We start from the raw sequence: 21,834 nt of genomic DNA, 5'->3' as shown, positions 1-21,834 counted from the left end.
TCCATTGCCATGTGTCGCCTCTCCATCCATGAAGAATGTTGGCCCACAAGTTATGCAAAGGAACGTTCTACACTAGCAGAATGTCGATCGAGAGCTTCATACTCTTCCTCTGCCGATCTCTTTTCAGCTGCGCTAGATTGGACACACTCCTTGTAGAGTGTTGTTTGGGACGTAATGAATGCGAGCAGCTCCTCAATTCTAGGCCGACTCCGATCAGGATGAAGCTGATGGGTTTGGGCCAAGTCATTAGCCAAATTATTGCGCGCTAACCTTATCAACCGTAATATTTCCTTATTAAATTTATATTCGTAGATCCAGCGCATTATATTCTACCAGGCCGATTCCTGACGGATTGGTAAAGATCTGTGTTCAGTATTTCAAAGGTGACAAGGGAAATAAGAAAACATTACAGCAGTCAAGCTCTCGATCGGCCACAGTATATTCCGTCCCAAGTCGTTAGAGTTCTGAAAGAACTTCTAAAAGTTCCTGAGGAGGCTGACGATCTACAAGAAGCTCAACAACCTCTTGAAGGAAAGAAGAAAGATCATGCAAGGGAGAGCTTGAAAGAGATTTTGTCCCCTCTGACAAAGTTTCCTCCATGATCTTGATCGACAAAGAATGGGAATCCATTGGAAGGTGACACAGTAGCAATGAGAGCTTTCGTTCAAGCCAATCCATGGTGTAGTTTGGAACCCGAACTATGCTTTTATAGATGGTGCAGGACAATTGATGCACGGAAAAGATGATGTGACAATTAAGGTCTTGAGACTAAACGAGCCAGTTATGCCATTACAGTTTTGATGTGACAACACAAAAATCAAGCCAACTATGGAAATGCTATTCAATTCACAACCGACCTAGAGGTATCCTCTGACCATTCATATCTCATTCATAATTGAATTTACAAGCATAAAAGCGGTCAATCGGACTTGCAAAGCTATTAGAAACAAAATGAATTACAAAATGATTGAGATGATGAAGCGATGGGGAAGAACACAATGATGAAGGACAGGAGGGTTGGATGAGTGTTATTGGTGGGCCAGCTTAAGATCTTCAAAAAAAATTAGCGGCCGCAATTTTTGCTTCCTTTGTTGCATTCCTCCTCTCTGTCCAAACTTCTCACGAGTTCATGAGCTATACAAAAGTACATTCAAAATAAGCCAAGTGTCGATCAATAGACACTTGCTCCATTTCGGCCGCTCTCTTTTCGGCTTCACTGGATTCAATGTGAGCCTAATAAAGAGTGACCTGGGCTGTGATGAACACGACCAACTCAATGTTTTCCGGTCGATCGCGGTTCAGATAAAACCAATTCGTCTCGGCCAGGTCTGTTGTAAGGTTGTTGCGGGCACATCTTAACGACTGCAACATTCTTTTTATTGAACTCATGCTCACGAGTCTGATGCAGTAAGTTCTTCCAGGCAACCTCAAAACGAGCTAGCAAAGCTCTAATCTCAATCATAAGGGCTGACAGACGAGATAGAGCGGTCGAGCACCGTTCAATCTCCCTCGGTGCTTCAAGGAAATCATCTCCAAGTTGTCGAAGCTTAGAAATGATTTTTAGGATCTCCTGAGGAGGCCGTTGGTCCTCGGGAAGATCACTAATGTTTCCGAGGAAGGGAAGGAGATTGTCTGTAGAAGAAGAACGTGAGAAGGATTCGATGCCTTCATCAAATATTCCCTCCATGGTCTGAATAGACAATGCTAAGAAGTCCATTTTTGATGGAATTGTTGTAGCAAAGAACTTGGTTCAACCTGGTTTGTGAAGAAAAATTAGAGCCTAAGTATCATTTTTATAGGGTTAAAACCCAGTGATTAATACGGACGGGATATGGTGTGACGATTGCTTATCTGAGGTAAGGCGAACCGTTTTCCGGGATTATAGGAATGTAACGAATTAAATGCAAGTTTCTAAGAAAGCGGAATGCCATTAATATGGGTTAGGTAAGGCATGCATGTACGAGGAGAAGGCTCACCATTCATCAATGTTTCAAGTGTTCAGATAAAGCTAAGTATTAAAGCTTATATTGAAATCAAGTGACGTGATTAAACAAAGACATTGCAGGTCATCGACCGCTTAATTACAAGAAGGAAAGATAGACAACGAAATTCTAATGAGGAGCGAATAAGTTAAATTTTCATATTTTCAAATTCCTCCAAAAGAGCACGCATCTCTTCTTCTTCTCTCTCTTAGGCAGGACCCCAATTGGTTCCTTCCTCGATAAGTCGTGGCATGAAGTGAAGTAATTGGTCGACACAAACAGCAGTCGGACGAACTTCACTCTCAGCCACCTTTTTAACGGCATGACTTGCCATCAACCAATTTCGATATAAAAGGATCTGTTCATCTAAGAATTCTAAGTCTGTTGGAGTGGCCATCTCCTTCGCATAAAAAGCACTTCCTCGTTCCAGCAGTTCATCCATCAGACCGGAGTGATAAGATAGTAGCATTCTAGACATTGTTCGATTGAATTGATGTGCTTGAACACAACGTAGCTTGTCGTACCAAGCCATTTCGAATTTGCTACTCATGTCGGCTGAATCTTTCACAGCTACCTCTCGCTGTTCCAAATAACAAGCATTAATGTTACAACAATAATACAATCTTTCGTATCGATCTACCATAACAGTTAACCATTTCAACTTCCTGAGTAGTCCTTCTAAGTGATCATTCAGTTTGACTAATGGATGATGATCGAGTGAACAAGAGGAACAAACCTCTTCACATCTAACGATAAAAAGGAGAAGGAGAAGTCTTTCAACCCCTCATCAAAAATCTCTTTAAGGAAGGATTCAGCGCCAACAATAAGGGAAGGTAATTCAATAGCCATTTGAGAAGACTAAATTCAAAAAGATAGCGATGAAGTCTAAAGCTCAATACCACTTAAATAGTGGGCTTTAGAAACACACGATCTGCAAAGAACGTGGCAAAAGGGGAGTTATATGTTTCAATCGATCTAGAACGTAGGCAGTTAAAGCGTGATTTTGGAAACAACCCATGATTAGCCAAACTTCAAGGAACCACTCAAAGAAGTGATCGTGAACAGTTATCCAAAGAAACGTTTCATGACTAATTACGAATAATGGTAATAAGAAGTCAAGAAGACAAAAGTCACAAAAGTCGACCGTTCATTCATATAATCTAAATACATTCAGAGATCAGAAGATAAAATAAATTAAGAATGCCCTAGCTGTTTCTGCTTGACTTCTAGCAAACTACAACTCAGCCTCCTTCTTTGTTGTCAATCGAGACAATCGATCAACCTCCTCTATTTGAGAATGCACCGTAGCAGCTAACTTTGAAATCTCCTCTTTGGTTTTGGAATTTTCTGCACGTTTCTCCACTAGATTCTGCCTCGATGAAATCAATTCAGCTTCCAAAGCTACAATCTTGACTTCCAAATTTTCAATTTCCATCTCCAAAGTTTTCACTGCAACATTCTTGGCCGCAAGTTCTTGGGCGACCTCTTGTACACTAGTCTTCTTGGACTCGGTCGTTTGTTTCTCAGACTTGAGATGAGTGACAACCTCATTAGCATGATAGTATGTATCAAGTGCTCCCTGCAGTTCCAAAAGACATGGCATTGTAGTCGGTAAATTCGGGTCTGATTGAGACAACATGTACGCTGAACCGACTAATTAGTCGATTGCATCGATCATTTTGGCATCAAAAGATCCAGAGAGCCCTTTCCGAAGGAGATCATATAACTCCATGTAAGGCCCGTATCATAGTCTGTACCATTCCGTAGGCTTCCGCGGTCCTCCCAGTCGAATTCCGATAACCCTCGACCTATATTTGACGTTTGCGCGCGATCCTAAGCCGAGTCCCGCATATCGGAGTCGGCTCAACTCGAAACTTGTATCCTAGCGACTGCGTCGTCGCAGCGGTTCCAACACCGCGACTCGCGCACCGATCCGATACCCGGGCCAGGAGATGTGGGCCCCGTGTTTATTCCTAAGAAACGTCGCGCGTTGCGAATTCCGAAAGAATCTCTACAACCTATCCCATCAATCAATCAATGTCAAGTACATATCCTATCACAAGTACAAGTCAAGTACAAGCAACCCATCTCTCTCTCATTCCCAAAGTCAACTCTCTCTCTCTCTCCACCCATCCCTTTCTTACAACTCCATCACTCCACCCATCATCCCATCCCTTTTCACCCATCACTTCTCTCTCCCTCTCATTTTCTCTCTTCACTCCCAAGCAACAAAAATTCCAAACGTCCAAGCTCTCTTCCAAAGCCAAGTGTGGCCCACCCTCTCATCTCCCATCTCAACCATTCATTCTTCATCAACCTCCATCAAAATTGAAGGCACGGAGCATACGAGTCCAAGGAGCTAAAGAAGAAGGCCGATAGGTGGGTGATCCACTGTTAAATTTCATTTTTTTGGGACCACATGTGGTGGGACCCGTTTGAAGTATGCAAAGTAAGAAATGGAGGACCCATAGTAGCGAGCTCTCTCTCTCTCTCTCTCTCTCTCTCTCTCTCTCTCTCTCATTTTCTTGGGGTGATGATGAAGCTACATGGCCCACCCGAATGGACCCCACCTTGATCTTATGTGTTGTATCTGCACCGTCCAATCCATGGACGATGGGAGAGGATTGGATAGTGTACCTCACGTCAGCCAAGAACTGTGGGTCCCACCATCCCTATAGCCACCAGCTGGTGAATGTTGGCCCCACCGCATGATGTATGTGTTGCATCAAAACCGTCCATACATGTGGGGCCCACCATCAGCCGTCCGTCCAGCGTCTCTAGACGCTGGGTGCTGACAGCGCTGACACTCCCACTCCCTCTCACACACGCACACACATATACATATATATTATATATGATAATATATATTATTATATAATATAATATTTTATATTATTATTATATAATATAATATAATATTTTATATAAATATCAGGGTGGGTCTGGCGTGCCAGGTACGGCCCCACCATGATGTTGTGTTGTATCCCTACCGTCCATCTGTGCGTGGACGTGGGGCCACCATGGCGCGTGGGTTTTACCACACCGTCCAATATGCTGGACGGGTGGGACCCACCATAAATGTATGTGTTTTATCCATCCATCCATCTGGACGGTGGCATTAGGGGCCCACCACTGATGGATGTGTTGCATCCGGCCATCCATCCATTTGGCTAGTTTGTCTCAAGGCTTGAGATTGAAAATAAGACAGATCCAGTTATCAAGTGGACCACACTGTAGAAAACAGTGGTGTTGAACGTCTACCATTGAAACCCCTTTGGGTTACAGAAGTTTTGAATAAATATAATATTTGTTTTTCCCTCCTTATTCTGGTCCTTGTGACCTTATGAACAGTCTGGATGGAAAATAAATGTTATGGTGGGCCCCCTCTAAATTTTAACAGTGGAAATCCTCATCACCATTGTGGTTTGTGGTATGGTCCAGATGGTCTTTTGACATGATTCATTTATTTGGAAAATGCTTTAAAATGATCTCTTTAGATGGATGAATGGTGTGGTTGGTTTGGGCGCATTCGACTTAGCCTATTGATTCGGCCCATTCGAATCGGCCCATTTGTACCAGCCCATTTGATTCGGCTCCTTTGATCAGCCCAATTGATTCAGCCCCTTTGTACCGGCCCATTTGATTCGGCCCCTTTGATCGGCCCCTTTGTACCGGCCCATTTGATTCGGCCCATTTGACTTGGCCTATTTGATCCGGCCCATTGATTCGGCCCATTTGTACCAGCCCATTTGATTCGGCCCATTCAATTCGGCCCATTTGACTCGGCCCATCAATTCGGCCCATTTGACTCGGCCCATTTGATTCGGCCCATTTGATTCAGCCCGATATGATATATATACTGGCCCATGAGTGAGGCCCAATGTGATGCATATATGCCCCATAAGCGAGGCCCATGATGATGTGTATTAGACCCTTGTATGAGACCATGGACCCATTATACGATTGACCATATGAGCGTCATTCCTTGGGAGCAATATTGGTTAAATGACCACATTGATGGCAATGATGGTTGAACATCCACATTGTGACCTTCCCTTAAGACCTTGTTAGGCCCATTTTCATCATTCTCTAGTGGGTTAACCAAAACGCTTGAGCCCCATTGATTTTAGTTGATCCATCATCGGCCGTCCATCTATGGTCCCCGCCTTGCGTCGAGGTCAATTATCGATGTCGATTATCGGTGCTGATTGCCAATACTGGCTACCGTTGCCGATTATGAGTTTGTGACAGCATAGCATCATGATACATGCCCATACGCATCATTTGTATGTTTGTTATAAGATGTGATTGGCCATTTCATATGCCATAGTGCAGGTGGTTTATGGGACTCCCTGATAGGCGGAGTTATCCCACATGAGCGCACGGTATGCGCAAGATTAATGCATGATTGGGCTGTGTGATACATGCACTTTGCATTTTTGTGATTGTGATTACTGTATGCCCTAGCGACATCAGGCCGTAGCCTCCACAGGCACATCGTAGATGGCCGGATTGGATACCAGAAATACTGTTTCTAGCATTGGGGCGTCATAGATGTCCCTGGGTGAAAATCCCTAAACCCGATGGTACCAGAGGATGACTCCAACGTCGAGACCGAGTGGATACATGAACGCACGAGGGCCGTATACCAGTAGGCCGCGTTTCTCACTGTGTCGTGGTCTGTTGGAAAGGGGTGTGACCTTACCCGCCTGAGTAAGGGGGCAATTTCTAGGTTGAGTTTGACTAGCGTGGGGAATAGATCCGATATCAATGAGCCGGGCCCAATATTAGCAGGCGGATAGTGAGGTCTCTTCTACTCACCCAATTGTGCGCTCGGATAGGGGCGGCAAGCTGGCGTAGAGTGTACTAGACCCCGGTGATTATCCAAAGTGAGAACTATACTGCTATTTGATGTTCTGGCGATGAGCTGCATTGACATATGGATTCGGATAAGGACCGGTGTGCTTGAGTTACATCTTGCATCGCATGGCCTTGGTATGGCCGACATCATTCACTCCTTGCATCGCATGGTCTTGATATGGCCGATAGCACTCATGCCTTGCATCGCATAGCCTTAGTACGGCTGATGACATTCATGGACTTACCAGCGTTTCCGCATTACTCTGATATTACAGACTTGCATTTCTACCATATGCACACACTTTCACCACCCTCTAAGCTTTCTATAAGCTTATGTACGACCGTTGCGTGCAAGTGACGCTAGGCAGTGGCAGTTCAGGAGCAAGAGCGTGCTGCGGAGCTTCCAGAGTTTTGGCTTTATGGTCTTGTATTTCCCTTCATACGCATTGTACCTTAAAAGTTTTTTATCATAGTGGATTTTGTGATGGTGTTCTTGTGGTTATTGTTCGTGGGTTATGCGGTTATGCTCATTACGAATCAAATTAATGTTGAAAATCTTCCTTGTAGGATCCCAGGATCGGAACCTAGTGTATGGGTGCCGGGAGCCGAGAATGGGGTACTACGGAGGCTGTCGGCGCCAGATTCGGCGATCAGGAATTTTGTGAGCCCGGTTTCTGAGTTTAGGGCGTGACACTCCACCTGTAAACTTTATCAGAATAAGGAGATTTTGCTGCAGACATTTCTCCAACGAGTGCTTTCTCAAATGAGGAAAGGATGTCATCAATGGAAGGAGGATCAATAGAAACAGATGCATTATCCGCAAGAATGATCGTTGGAAGAGAAAAGGGGGGATTTGCATCACTTATTTCGACCTCGACTGATGTTAAAGGGATCTCGACCGGAATTACTCCAACGGGCTTATCAATATTAACTTACTGTGGTCTTACATCCTCGATCGAAACCAGTCTAGTCACTTCCATTATAACTTCAGCGGCCATATCCTCTTTTGGTCACTACTTTTTCTGTCTCGACCGATCCTTCTAACATAGATGTCTCAACCACTATCACAGGTTCAACTGAAATTGGATTCTCCTCAATTGTCTCAGCCACTAAAGTTGAGGAAGGTAGCAAAGCTGGAGTGAGCTGCAGAGTAAAAGGTCGAGCGGGAGACACTAAAATCTTTCGCTGGGCAGATGATGTGGGAGAAGATTGTGATGGTGATGCATGTTCTGAATTGGCAGGAATCGTGCTAATTTCAGGAGGGATGCTAGATTGAATATGCTTCATGCTAGCCGTTGCCTTTGAATCAAAGGAAACAATATCAGTGGCCGCTAAAGTAGCAGCTCTTAAGATCACATGAGTAATTTTAGCTTCAACTGTTGTGGAAGCTATACTTGCCGGAATAATCGCAATTAAAGGGATTGTTGGAATGGGAGGCATATCCTGTCGTTGAGTTTCCACCATTTCCACCACCCTCTTGGGCAATTCTCGAGTCGCTGAAAGAGATAAAACAATATCAGTGAAGATTTAAATGAAGAAATCACTTCATGCAAATACACAAGTAAATGATGTCAACCTAAGTCAAACCAAACAGCTTGAAAGATTGGTTGATTCCCAACAGCTTGAAGGATTTTTTATAACAGTTGCTAGCAGCCGAGAAGTTGGAAATGATGGCGGTTTAGGTCGATATGGTTTGAGAAACTTTTCATCGAACGAAAGGTTAGGATCATTCAATCTCTTTATCCCGCCACCATTTGAGCCAACACCTATTGAAGTGAACTTCTTCATGGCATTTCATGTCTTCGTCTATTTCATGTGAAAAGTCCTTAGACTCCAAGACCATGCCAATATTTCGTGTTAAAATATTTCTCATAGGCTGACACAGCCTCAACCAAAGAAGTATCAGACGGTCGACGTGATCAAGAAATCGGCCAACCTTTATTTTCTGGTCTAGGCTCAAGAAGATCAACATAAGTAGAGGAAAGAACAAGAGTTTTGAGGTTTGACTAGGAATACCTCCCAAATCTGAGATCTTCCTGGGGGCCATCCGTTGTAAATGAGCAAAGGCAAGAATATCAAGTTGTTCTTGTGTAATGACCGAAGCTTTCGAAGCAGGTTTTTCGACTACAGGAATAGGAGAGGTAGTGGTCGATCTTGTCCTCACTCGTGTATTCCTCTTTGCAGTAGCAGCAGGTGGTGTTGAAGCTTTCCTTTTCTTGCTCCTCTTCATGCCCAGTTGGCAACAGAATTGATCCATGAGCTCCTCTGCACGTTGACCGCTCAAAAATTTGTTGTACTGGTAGTCCCACCATTCCAAAAAAAACTGCCCATTGCTTCAGGATACTTGGGATAAATAGGAATCTTCAAACTAACTAATTCCTCGCGATAATTGTTGCTGAGTGTAACATAGAACTCAGGATCGGTCACTATCAACCGATCATAAGGAGGCTGATTATTTGTTTTGTGGGTAAGAGGGCATCGTATGTATTGGACCAAGCCCAGTTGCCGAGCAAACAGAGAAGGATAATACTACTCGATCCCAGCCTTTGCATTTTTGCCTAATTCGACCACTCCACCATAAGGCAAGTCACGGCCGATGACGTACCAGTTCCAAGCCTGATGCGACCGACCAGCTTCACGTCCATCAGTAGAATCAAATCATCCGGTCAACCACCCTGGTCCATAAGCCTCATTTTCCACAAAAGGTGTAAAAAAACGATTTGCTCTGAACTTGTCAAGGGAGAAGAAGCTGAAAAGGTAGTTATCGACCAACATATTTTCCGAATGGATGTGAATAATTTGATCACCATAGGAAGAAAATTTTTGGTCTGCTTGTGTCGGCCGACTAAAAAGAGCAGGCCGGAAATAAGCAAAGAACCACATCTGGGCTAGCCAAAGCGGTCCTCCTGCAGTGTGTAACCCTTTGCGACCGATTTCATAAAGATCTCGATATAAATAAGCCAGAACATAAGGCGCAAGTGCTATGCGTTAGCCCTGTGCAAGATACTCAGCCAAAGCCGCATACTCGGTCGTGATCTGGAGGGCATTAACACATAAAAGATGTCGACAAATCCACATGAGCAGAAACGCCATGTGCTCTATTTCGTCGACCGGTCCGTAGAATTTACAATGAGCCTTCATGAAATTCTTATAACTCATGCTGGTCTTGCCAGGAAAATCTGCATACTGCCTCAGAATAACACCCGCGTAGCAAATCATCCCAAATGGAAGAAGCTCGGTCAAATGGCAAATGTCCCTGACAGCGATGCTCATCGGACTACAACCGAAAATATAAGAGTTGGTCGAAGAGCTCCAAAATGAGGCCAAAGATAGAAGGAGAAGAATTAACTGGATAGTCAGTAAGGGATATCTTGATACACTTGTAAATCCCAATATCCTTCCACACAGTGTTCGAAATATCGGTATCGCGCAATGTATCGCACCCTTGGGATACAGACATATATCGGTTATCGCACGGGATATATCATTTGTATCGCATAATTGATCGCACTTTTTGGGAAACATTAGGAAAATGGTTGAATTTTTCAATGAAACTTCAAGGATTGTTAAAAAAGACTTTAATACACACTTTTAAATCATAACATCTCAAAACAAAAGTGCACACAATAGGTTTCCTTTGTATAGGGTCATAAGCCATGCATTGTCTGATTGAACTAAGGCAACTATAATCAAATATAATGCATAATATTTATAAATGTATCAAAACATGTATGAAAACACAACCAAGTGGACCCCACCGCAGAAAACAGTGGGGATAGTGACGCCCACTGTTGAAACCTTCCTAAGGCCCACCATGATGTTTATTTGAGATCCAACTTGTTCATAAGGTCACACAGACCTGGATGAGCTTTCAAAATGGATGGATAGTGTGGATGTAAGGCACATACCCTACAGTGGACCCCATAGGGATACACCGAGTGGGACACAGGTTGCCTACTTATGCCAGGAGTTGCGTATTGACGCTACTAGTAGCGAGGTGGCTACTGGATAATGCTCTGTGTGCCGCACCATGATATTTGTTTTATCTGCATGGTCCATCTATTTTTTCAGGTCATTTTAGGGCGCATGTGGCCAAAATTGAAATAGGTCCAAATTTCAAGTAGACCACACCACAAGAAAACAGTGGTGATTAAACATTCACCATTAAAAACTTCGTAAGGCCCACTGTAATGTTTATTTTGCATCAAACCTGTTGATTAGTTTACACAAACCTGGATGAATGGAAAACACAAATATCAGCTTCTTCCAAAACTTTTGTGGCCCTCATGAAGTTTTTTATGGTGAGCCTTCAATCACCACTGTTTCCTTTAGCGTGGTCCACATGAGATTTTGATCTACCTCATTTTTGGGTTAATGCCCTAAAATGATCTGAAAAAATGGATGGATGACGTGGATAAAACACATACATTATGGTGGGGTCCACAGGGCACTGTCTAGTAGCTACTAGTACAGACAGCGTTAGTAGGCAATCCACGTCCCACTGAGTGGATCCCAGATTTCCTATGAAGGCCTTTGGCAGGAAGTTCCTGCGTGGAGATGCTAGGTGGGGCCACCATGATGTTTATGAAAAATCCACGCCGTCCATCCGTTTTTTAGATCATTTTAGGACAAGAGACCAAAAATCAAGTGGATACAAAACTCAAGTGGGCTGCACGAGAGGAAAGAGTGAAGATTCAGTGACCACTGTTTAAACATTCGTATGGCCAAGAAAGTTTCGTATCAGGCTAAGTTTTTTGTTTTTTCACTTTATCTAGGTGGAAATGATCTTATAAACGGTTTGGATGGCATATAAACATCAAGGTGAAGCCTAAAAAGATTTCAATGGTATAGAACTCTGCCTAGTTTTCCTTCTCCTATGGCCATCTTGAATCTTGGATCCATCTGATTTTTGGTCTCACGTACTAAAATAATATGGACAAACAGATGGACAGTGTGGATTTTTTAGAAACATCATGGTGGGCCCCACCTAGCATCCCAGCATAGGCATTCACAGGAAATCACGCTCCCACCATTTTTGCACCTAGCGCTCCACGGAACCAACATGTGTGTGGGACTCTGACTGTGGCCCTCATCATTATGTATGTGTTATATCCACACCGTCCATCCATTTGGAGAGATCGTTTTAAGGCCTGAGCCAAAGAATAAGGCTGATCTAAAGTTCAAGTGGACCCTACCACAGATAACGGTGGGGGCAATGATGCCCACCATTGAAACTTGAAACCACTTATATGGGGTCCACCATGATGTTTATTTGAGATCCAACCTGTTCATAAGTTCATAAAAATATGGGCCAAGGTAAAACACAAATATCAGCTTGATCGAAAACTTCCGTGGCCCTCACAAATTTTTTAATGGTAGGAGTTCAATCCCCACTGTTTTGTGTTGTGGGGTCCATTTGAGCTTTGGATTTGACCCATTCTGTCTCATGACCTAAAATAATCTCTCCAAATGGATGGATAGAATGGATATATAATACATACATCTATGTGGGCCCCATTATAAGGGCCACACCATCTGTAGTTCAGCCAAGTCGCACCCAATCCACTTTCCCTTAACTTAAGGGGCATGGATTATGTGTTACGCTTGTAACTGCTTAGCGGGTGTTACCCTTGCTGTAGGGCCCACCTTTGATGATATGTTGCATATCCACTCCGTCCATTTGTTTTTCCACATCATTTTAGGACGTTGTCCCAGACATTAAGTACATCCAAATCTCAGGTGGACCACACCACATGAAACAGTGATGATTGAACGTTCACCGTTAAAAACATATCAATGCCTGCTTTAAGTAGATCCGTAATGTCTATTTGCCATCCAACCCGTTGATAAGGTCAATCAGAACTGGATGAAGGGAATACGCAAAGATTAGCTTAAACCAAAACTTTCATTGCCCATAAAATGCTTTTAATGGTCATTCACCACTTTTTCTGGTGTGGTCCACTGAGATTTGGATCTTCTTAAGTTTTGGATTAACGTCTTTAGAGGATATGAAAAAATGGACGGACGATCTGGATAAAACATATACATCAAGGTGGACCCCACGGAGCCCATGACAGACTAACCATACGTACGCCTGTCTCCACCGCACTATCAAAAAGGGCTTCCGAAGCCATTTTCGCAACAGAGATTGGGTTCCAGTCATTCCGAAACCCTAAATCCCTGAAATTTCTCCAAAAAAAAAAATCCCAAATCCCACGATTTTTGGCAAATTTGTTGCCGAAATCTCCCTTTCGTAGGAAATCTACGATTTATTCGACAAAAAACAAAAGGAGTTCGAAGTTTTTTCGCACTTACGGCGCGCCACTAGCTCTTGATCGTGTGGCCCACCAAATTTAGCTTCCAGATCACGCAATCTTCTTCCACAGGTACCGAAATCCCCTCTTACATGGATTAAAAGATTTTCCCTCTTTTTTTTTCTATTTTTCGATAAATATGCAGATACAACATGATAGTATCGCTAATATCGGTGAATTCGCAAAAAAATTATCCGATATTGTGCGATATATCGCATGATAAAAAATTATGTTTTTTTTAAATTTCCAAGGGTATCGAATGGGTTTCGTCTCGCTGGCCAGCGATAACGATAATATCGGCCGATAGTATCGATATTAAGAACACTGCTTCCACATAGCCCCATGTTGAGACGCCACCCGATCGAACCACTCGTCCCATTTTGGAAGAGGCTTGGGCCAGGCCCTCAGAGTCTTAAATGTATTGCCTACATCTAGAATGGATCCCATGCTAATGAGAACTTTTTCTCCATAACATATCAGAAAAAAGGATCTAGAGGTCGGATCTCTTCGGCCGACACCTCTAGAAAAAATGCCGGGCCAAGGCACAAGATTTCTTCGTTTGCAAGAGATTTAAAAATTATCCCATCAGTACATCTCTTCACAAATAGATCCATTACACCCATTATGTCCATTTGATCAAAAGGAGGAGCAAACAAAGAAGAGGTAGCCATTGAAAAAAGGAAGTTTACGAACAAAGGTTTTAAAAGAGAAGGTTTCAAGAAGAGGATAGCAAGAATCGAAAGTAATCTGGAAGCATGACAAGATTGGATTCGAAGTGCCGAATATATAGGTGCGAGCGAAAGGCAGCATTTAATGCGAAATCGTGATTATGGCAATAAACAGCTATGAAAGACACGCATAAGCCCGAATTCCATTCGACGCCTCAATTCAATGCGACCGATCACAAAACAATCGATCGAAGGCGGTTCATATTGGGTGACACGTGTGAACATTTAAAAGCAACATTAATAAAACCTCAATTATCGTCGTCCTTTTCTTTGAATGGACAGCGACAAGGGGAGCAATGTTTATAACCTATCCGGCAGAATCCTATTTCCAACCAATCAAAGTTGATTACGAGTGATCTATACTGAATCACTGATACGCATGCTACGGCTACAGGATTTTCTGTAGTATGTATGGTCACAAGCCCATAACATATCAATTGACTAAGCATCAGATATCCAATGACCGAATTTTCATAATCATTGGACAAGTGACATGAAAGAAGATAAGGAGCAAGAGCATGGGAACCATCTAGAAACAAAGTAACGGAAGAACGGTTGCTATAACCGTTAGAACGTAACTACTAGATTAAGATTATAAGTAGAGGAAGACTGCAAACAGGAAAGAGGTCTCATACCAACAAAATCAATCAAATAATATCTTTCAATTATCTTTCATCCAGTCAAGTTATATTCCATAGTGTAATGCCTACTTTAACTTCAGAAGATTTTACATTCATGATAAGATTAATCGTATTAATTCTCTTCTCGTCACTGTTTAACCTATATTGAAAAGTCTTTTCTTACGAAAGGCAAGGAAGAAACTCATTCTCAGAGGAGGAACTACACCCTCTAAATTTCGCCTAATCTCTTTGAACAAGTGAGTGAGTGGCTAAATAAGCAGCCGATTCCCCTATAAATCAGTCATACTCTGTGTTTGCTATCTTGGCGTTCGGGGTCATCGTTGTTCAGTTTGAATTGGAACCACCAATCCAGTTCTGGCACGCCCACATAATATACACCCATTCTTAGGAAAAACAACAGAGAAGAACTACATACAAACAATGCGGTCATAAAAAAATTTAAAAAAAAAAATTTGAAATACAATTTTTTTAAAATAAAAAAAACTTTTTGTGATATCTCTACGTTGGCGATATTATTGAAATATCACCGATACACTTGTGATACAAGTGTCACCTAGAATTTACACGGTCAAAAATATTGGCAATATTGATACATTGGCAATACAAGCGGCACCTGGAATTTACACAATTAAAAATATTGGCAATATCGATGCGTTGGCGGTACTTAGCAATACATTGTTGATGCTTGGAATTTCTAATACTACTGGTGTTATCGGCACCGCCACCAGTGTTATCAGTATCGTCAAGCTGGAGATAACGATAATATGGGAGGTATTTCGATAATATCGGAGATAATTCAAACAATGAGCGCATATGGTCTTTAGGCCTCCCGATAGAACCATCGCAATTGCAGTTGGTGGAAGAAACAATATGAAGCTCAAAGGAATGAGAGGAGTGGGACTCCAGGGCAGCACCTTGACACCTAAGGTGGAAGAGTCCTTCAATTTTTTTTCTTTTCTTTGAAAGGTCCTTCAACTAAGTTTTTAAACCAGAGAACACTGTAAAGAGTCAAAAAGCCATCATGAAGATAAAGTTCACATCTTCATGGTACTAGTACAACAAGTGCAATATCGGGAACAGAATTAGCTGAATCATTTTGACGGAACACAAGATTGGCAATTGCACAATGCTAGTATATAGCAATGAGGTGCACCACAAACCCAACAAACATTAACGTTTGAAGGTAACTAAAAACAATGTATTTTAGTTAGAAAAATAATAATTCATAGAGGGCTATAGACATCAAACATGAATCCTATGTGGCAAGCATGAAGGCATTACGAAGGAGCTCAAAAGCATCATAACTAAAAATGACAGAATTCAAGTGTCATGGCCATATATATTCAAGAATACAATGCATACCCTAAGGCTAATGCTCATACCCATGCTTCCATCCATTGCGGCCCTTCAGCGCCATCCAATGCGCAACCAGCAATAGTTCCATCAATCAAAAGCTGTTTAAGAGCGCAATCATCTATTAGCTGACTGCTACCTGTATTCACGAGAAATGCCCCTGCAGACAAGCAAACTCATTCTTCTTTACGGTAGATACAAGCAATCGAACTAACAGATTTAGGCTGTGTTTGGGTGCACTATTGAAATTGAGTTGCAATAATAGTTCAATAAAAAGACGCAATGAGCAAACCATTAATTTTCTTATTATTCAGATGTACTAGCCCCATGCTCTTTTTTTCTTTTTAATGAACAACTTTAAACTTTATTAGAAGAAACAAACAGAAAACACCAGAGACCACGCTTATAGGAAAACCATAACAAGGCAGTCAAAAAAGAAATAACATTCCCCCAAGAGTCTAATTCCTGATAAAAATAAGAAGAGCATCCCTGCAAATCTCACTTTCGCTAGGCCACATCTGATTGTTGATTGTCATCGTGGTGAAGATGAGACAAGCTGAGTGCTACTTCCTTGCCTAAATGCTAGGAAGCACCATAGAGATTAGGTCATTTCCTCTTGACTGAGCTGAATTTTCACAGTTCGATTCAGTAGAACATCTTAAAACAGTCTTAAATGCATAATAAATCAGAGAGTCAGAAACATCATTAAATATGACAGTAATTTGAAAGGAAAATACCAGCAGCACGATTAACAACATAAGAATCATTAAAGGTCCTAACAGTTACCAGGTTTTATGTGCTGCAGGCATTCTCCGTTGATGATCTGGACAGTTTCATTTGATAAAGCACAATGGAGTGAAACCAGGTCGCTTGCAGCAAGTAAATCATTGAGTGTATCCATCCTTCGAGCAGCGGATGGAAATGTAATTGAATGCCGTCCGGATTTTCCTTTTTCCTATACAAAATTGGTGATAGGCACAATCAATAAAACATTCATGAAAGAACTCAGAATGCAAATCAGATGTGCAATGGAAGTAAAAGAATCTACCATAAGAAAGTCGAAATAAAGTTCACCACTAACACAACTTCAATGCATATGTTGGTGAGGCAAATTTCATCAACTTCACATACAAGAGCAAAACAAGTAGACAATATGTGCTTTAGAGATTCGACTATCATCAACATCATTATCACATCACACCTCCCAAAAACTTAAGTTTGTCTTTTAAATGGTAGGTTAACCAAAGTTTTACAACCTACTACCTAGCCAAGATCCAAATTCCCATTTTACCCAGGTTATGGAACTGCCAGGGCAAGCGCTCATGTGTTGGAGGGGCATTTTCATCAACTTCACAAATAAGAGCAAAACAAGTACACACTGTGCTCTTAAGAGATCCAACACTCATCACGTCACCATCATCACCACCACTACCATCACCATCATCATCATAGTCATAATCTTTATCTTATCATGTCTCCAACAATTTAGGTCTGCTTTTTAAATGGTACATTGACCAAAGTTTTATGACCTTCTGCCCACCAAAGATCAAGGTACGTCTTTTGGCCAGGGTATCGAACTGCCAGGGCTAGTGCTCACTTAAGAGATCTCATAGCTAGTCTTCAGTAATTTAGAAAACTAAAGACACGTTGGTGCTGGAAGCACGAAATACTCCAGGATCACTTCTGCACAATCACACAAAATAATTTTACTCTTGAAAAACCTACCCAATTTAAGAAACTTCACTCTGCAGCTAAAAATAGCATTTGAGAGGCATCTAAAGAAATAGATTTTTTTTTTTTTTTTTTTGGCCTAACAACTGTATACGTGGGGCCCACCTTTTGGAAATCTCTAGCAGACCCCATCATGTGTCATAACCCAATACTTCACATCTGATTGTTTGCTGCAAATGGTCAATTACAAATTTACTAACAATGGTCCACATAACAAATGGAAAAGTAAAAGGGTAGGTTAAAATTTTTTTATAAAAAAAAAATAAAAAAGACTAGCCCAATCAGACTGTATCATCGAAAAGATTTTTGGTGAATCCTCCCTCCATCCACAACAGGACCCAACATAAGAACAGTTTAGATTGCCAAAAGCTACTGGAAGAAGAACAAAGATTCACCTAAGACCATCACTTGAAACTACATTCCCTTTGATTCAACAATTGCATTTACCAGAGAAAAATCAAAAAAATACAAAACACAAAAAGGGAAAGCAAAGAGGAAATAATCGTCGTATACCTCATGGACATCGAAATAAAGTACACTCATCTTGAAGGCCAGGCTCCTCGTAACCAGTGACCGCGCAGAAGCAGATCTGCCAACGATCCCGAGCACCAAACCCCTGCACCGGCGCATCCCACGGCAGAGCGGCTGCAGTGACCCGAGCCATCCGGAGGCCGAGAACGCGTGCCGGGATAGGAGGTGGGTCCGACGGAGTAGGCCGAGGAAGAGTGCCATCACGGTGTCGGCGACCTCCTCGGCGCGGCTGGCGTCGACGTGGACGAGCCGGAGGCCGAGATCAGCGGCGAGCGCCGAGTCGACGGCGCGGTCGGAGGAGCCGAGGCAGAGGACGAGCTGCGAAGGGCGGAGGCGGCGCTGAGCGGCGCGGGGGAGGAAGGCGAGGGAGTGGAGGAGGACAGCAGCGGCAGACTCGATCCGGCCCTCGGCGATGCGGGCCAGGGACACGTGTTCGACGGCGGCGAGGCCGGAGAGGGAATCCTGCTCGAGGGTGGGGTCCTCGAGGCAGTTGAGGGAGACGACGAGTGGGAGCGGCCGAGTCGACTCGGGCGGGTTTGCCGGGTCGGGGTGCCGGTGCATCGGTCTTTTGTGACTCACTCCGAATTCCATCTCAGATCCCGATCTGCTGTTCCACTGAAAGCCTGTCCTCTTTTACCTGTATGTAATTGTTCTCTTCGTTTCTCCTCCCCTCCCCTCCCCTCTCCCTCTCTCTTTACCGCTGTTCCTCGACCCGTGGATATAAACGGGACATGCTTGAGTTCTGAAAACGGATTGGCTACTCCCCCTGCCACCAGCTCCGTGGCTGGTGGTCGGTGCTCTGTGGGCCCCACCATGATGTATGTCTTTCATCCATTCTGTTCATCCATTTTTACATATCATTTTATGGCTTGATCCCAAAAAATGAGAGGGATATAAATCTCATGTGGACCACACCACGTGAAAACAATAGCTATTGGATATCCACCATTAAAATCCTCCTAAGGCCCACTATACTGTTTGTTTGACATCCAATCTGTTGATGAGGTCATACAGGCCCAGATGAAGATAAAAAACAAAGATCAGCTCGATCCGGCCCCAAAATGTTTTTAATGATAGACCCTCATTCAACACTGTTTACTGTAATGTGGTCTACTTGAGATTTGGATATACCTCATTTTTGGCCTTCTACTGTAAAATTATCTTTAAAAATAGATGGACAGCATGGATGAAACACATACATCATGGTGGGCCCACATAGCACCGACCACCAGCCATTGGCTGGTGTCGGGGGAGTGGCCAATCCGTTTCCTGAGTTCTCGTTTCGTACATATGAGGTTACTGATCTAGACCGTAGGTTTGTCATATTCACACCGTTAATGGACTATTATTGTGCCGATAGAACAAGCACAAAAGGTTACAGCAGTTGCCCATGCCTATGGAGAAATGGCCCAGGATTTGGGCTTGAGATCTTATGATCTTACAGTTTTTGGGGTATGATTGCATCACACCGTTGGTTTGGATACATTCTGTAACATGGGTGCATTGTACTTTATTTTTGACCATTTCCAAAACAACTAATTACACATGACTTGACCATTTCTATAACAACTAATCACGTATATGAACGTGTCTGATAACCCCGTTGTAGCATAAATCTCTGAAAAGTGAGTTATGTGTGATTTAGATAAATTTGCATGGTATATTTGAAAATATCTGGGATATACACAATTGGATAATAGAATTAGAATGCATCAAAGTATGCCACATTATCCACTAAGTGGTTGATTGAAGAGTAACCATGTGAAAGCAATTACAAGATAAATAGCAAGAGTAGAAGCAAAGAAGATTAAAGCATGTTAAATTATTACAGCAATAATCAGAACATAAAAAGCATCTGAATGGTCAAATTAAAGCTATAAATAGCAAAGGAATTCAATAAAAAGATTGTCTTATACTAATCAAATCAAACCCAATATATCTTTCAATTACCCTTTTAATTATCTGTCATTTATATTCTTTAGTATAATCACTCTACTTTTCTGCCAGTCAATTACATTTTTTAGTATAATCCTTTATTTTTTGTCTGTCATTTACATTCCCTAGTATAATCTACAACGTTAAAAGTAGTTGATAATCTTAGCTGTAATTTGGATCTGCGCTCATATATTAGATTCAATTCTCCATCCAATAAGGTGTTTCGCGGCTGCCCTTCACGACTGACTGTAAGGTTTCCTTTTTTATTTTTCTTTTATCTGTATTGAAAAGTCCTTTCGTACAAAAGGTAAAAGTGTAATTCATTATTAAAGGACTAACCCTACCCTCTGAATATCGCTTGATCTTTTTTATATACTATGTGAGTAGTTGAATAGGCGACCGATCTCATTCGATCTCGCTCACATACTATATATCTGCCTATGTTAGTACTTGGGGTCATAGTTGTTTGGCTTGAATTGAGCCGCAAATTCAATTATGGTATGCTCGCACTTGTTATGTTATAGAAAATACAAATCAAACGACAACAATTTTTGGCACGCTCGATGGGACCCTATCTTTAACCTATTGGCATGACGTTGCCAATTGAAAATATGAATAGGAGTAATCGAATTGTTGGGGTCGAATTGCAACCCCTGAAGCTTTAAATTTGAATAGTATTCTGACACTTAGTACCAGAAATCAGGAAGGGGCATCAACCTCTTAAACCATTTCTCTTGAAGAGATAATGGTCGCACTCTGAGATGTACAACTGAGTATTCGGCATATTCAAGAATATGAGAGAACTTGGGTTGAGAATTTTTGTATTCAAACTAAGAACAGTAATAGATAAATGGCTAGCCAGACTGAGGCCATACATCAATTGATGGATATGATGGCCGTAAGAATGCATGCGACAATGCAGTATAATGTCGATGGAAGTCTATCAATAATGTGGTTCAACCACCATCTATGCCTCTTCGGCAGCAGAACCCACAACCATTTCTAGTTCAGAAGGTACAAAATGCTCCGCTACCCACCGAATTCAAGTGACCAGAGCAAGAGGCCAAGAATTTAGTTCATGAAGTTTGGAACCAAAGTTTACCGGGAAGAATTTTCAACAACTCCCTAAGAACCCATTGTTCAGTGAGGGACCAAACTGAGTAGGTCCTGATCCGCCACCGATAGTTGAACCTCAACAAGTGGATCATGACCAAAGCATGCAGATTGTTCCAAAGGTAACAGGTTAAGTACTCGGCTGTAATACCATCCCGATTTATCATAAGCCCTATCTTGAATAGATCAACCAACAACATCTGTTTCCAAGGAATTATTAATCAAATTTTGCCATATTTTTTAGTGATCCTGGTCAATCGACCATTGAGCATGTTGGTCGATTTACCATGTAGTGTGGTGAACTAGTAAATAATTATTATCATAAGCTGTAAATGTTCGGTCATTCATTGACTACAGTGGCATTTATGTTATATTTCAACTTAGTACCAAATTTAGTACATACTTAACAAGAGATGGAAGAAAATTTCCATTCTTAGTTCTTTTCTAAGAATAGGAAAATAACCATGGCTGATGTCGCCCATTTCCGACGATTACATGAGGAAACTTGTGAAAGTTATATTGCCTAGTTCAAGAGAAAGAAGAGTTGGAGTAAGGTTGTCATGACCGAGGCTGAATTTGTATAGCTTGCTGTAACGCCCCGAATTTTCTTACCCGAGTACATACTTGTGCCCAAGACTTCGGGGTG

At 42.2% G+C, this 21,834-nt stretch overlaps 1 protein-coding gene and 1 long non-coding RNA gene across 4 annotated transcripts in view; both read right to left on the bottom strand.

Annotated features, from left to right (window-relative positions):
- Positions 1-18,849, bottom strand: part of LOC131248819 (C-terminal binding protein AN-like) — a 99,426-nt gene extending 80,577 nt beyond the window's left edge. Inside the window, exons 1-3 of one of the 3 annotated variants that reach the window (XM_058249289.1) lie at positions 18,123-18,849; positions 16,665-16,833; positions 15,908-16,038 (exon numbers count right to left, since the gene is read on the bottom strand). In XM_058249289.1, coding sequence (XP_058105272.1) covers positions 15,908-16,038; positions 16,665-16,833; positions 18,123-18,731 — 909 coding nt within the window. In that variant the 5' untranslated portion in view covers positions 18,732-18,849. The remainder of the gene's footprint in view (positions 1-15,907; positions 16,039-16,664; positions 16,834-18,122) is intronic. The other 2 variants (XM_058249291.1, XM_058249290.1) reach the window with 2 other exon arrangements.
- Positions 16,926-18,116, bottom strand: LOC131248821 (uncharacterized). The gene is made up of 2 exons (XR_009172474.1): positions 17,715-18,116; positions 16,926-17,561 (listed from the first exon to the last, which is right to left on the bottom strand). It is a non-coding gene; the product is annotated as an uncharacterized LOC131248821 (long non-coding RNA).
- Positions 18,850-21,834: the final 2,985 nt, after the last annotated feature.

The sequence above is a fragment of the Magnolia sinica genome, chromosome 6, assembly GCF_029962835.1.
Source record: "Magnolia sinica isolate HGM2019 chromosome 6, MsV1, whole genome shotgun sequence".
NCBI classification, from domain to species: domain Eukaryota; kingdom Viridiplantae; phylum Streptophyta; class Magnoliopsida; order Magnoliales; family Magnoliaceae; genus Magnolia; species Magnolia sinica.
The sequence above is the reverse complement of the archived record's forward strand: the minus strand, read 5'-3'. Positions and strand labels throughout refer to the sequence as shown.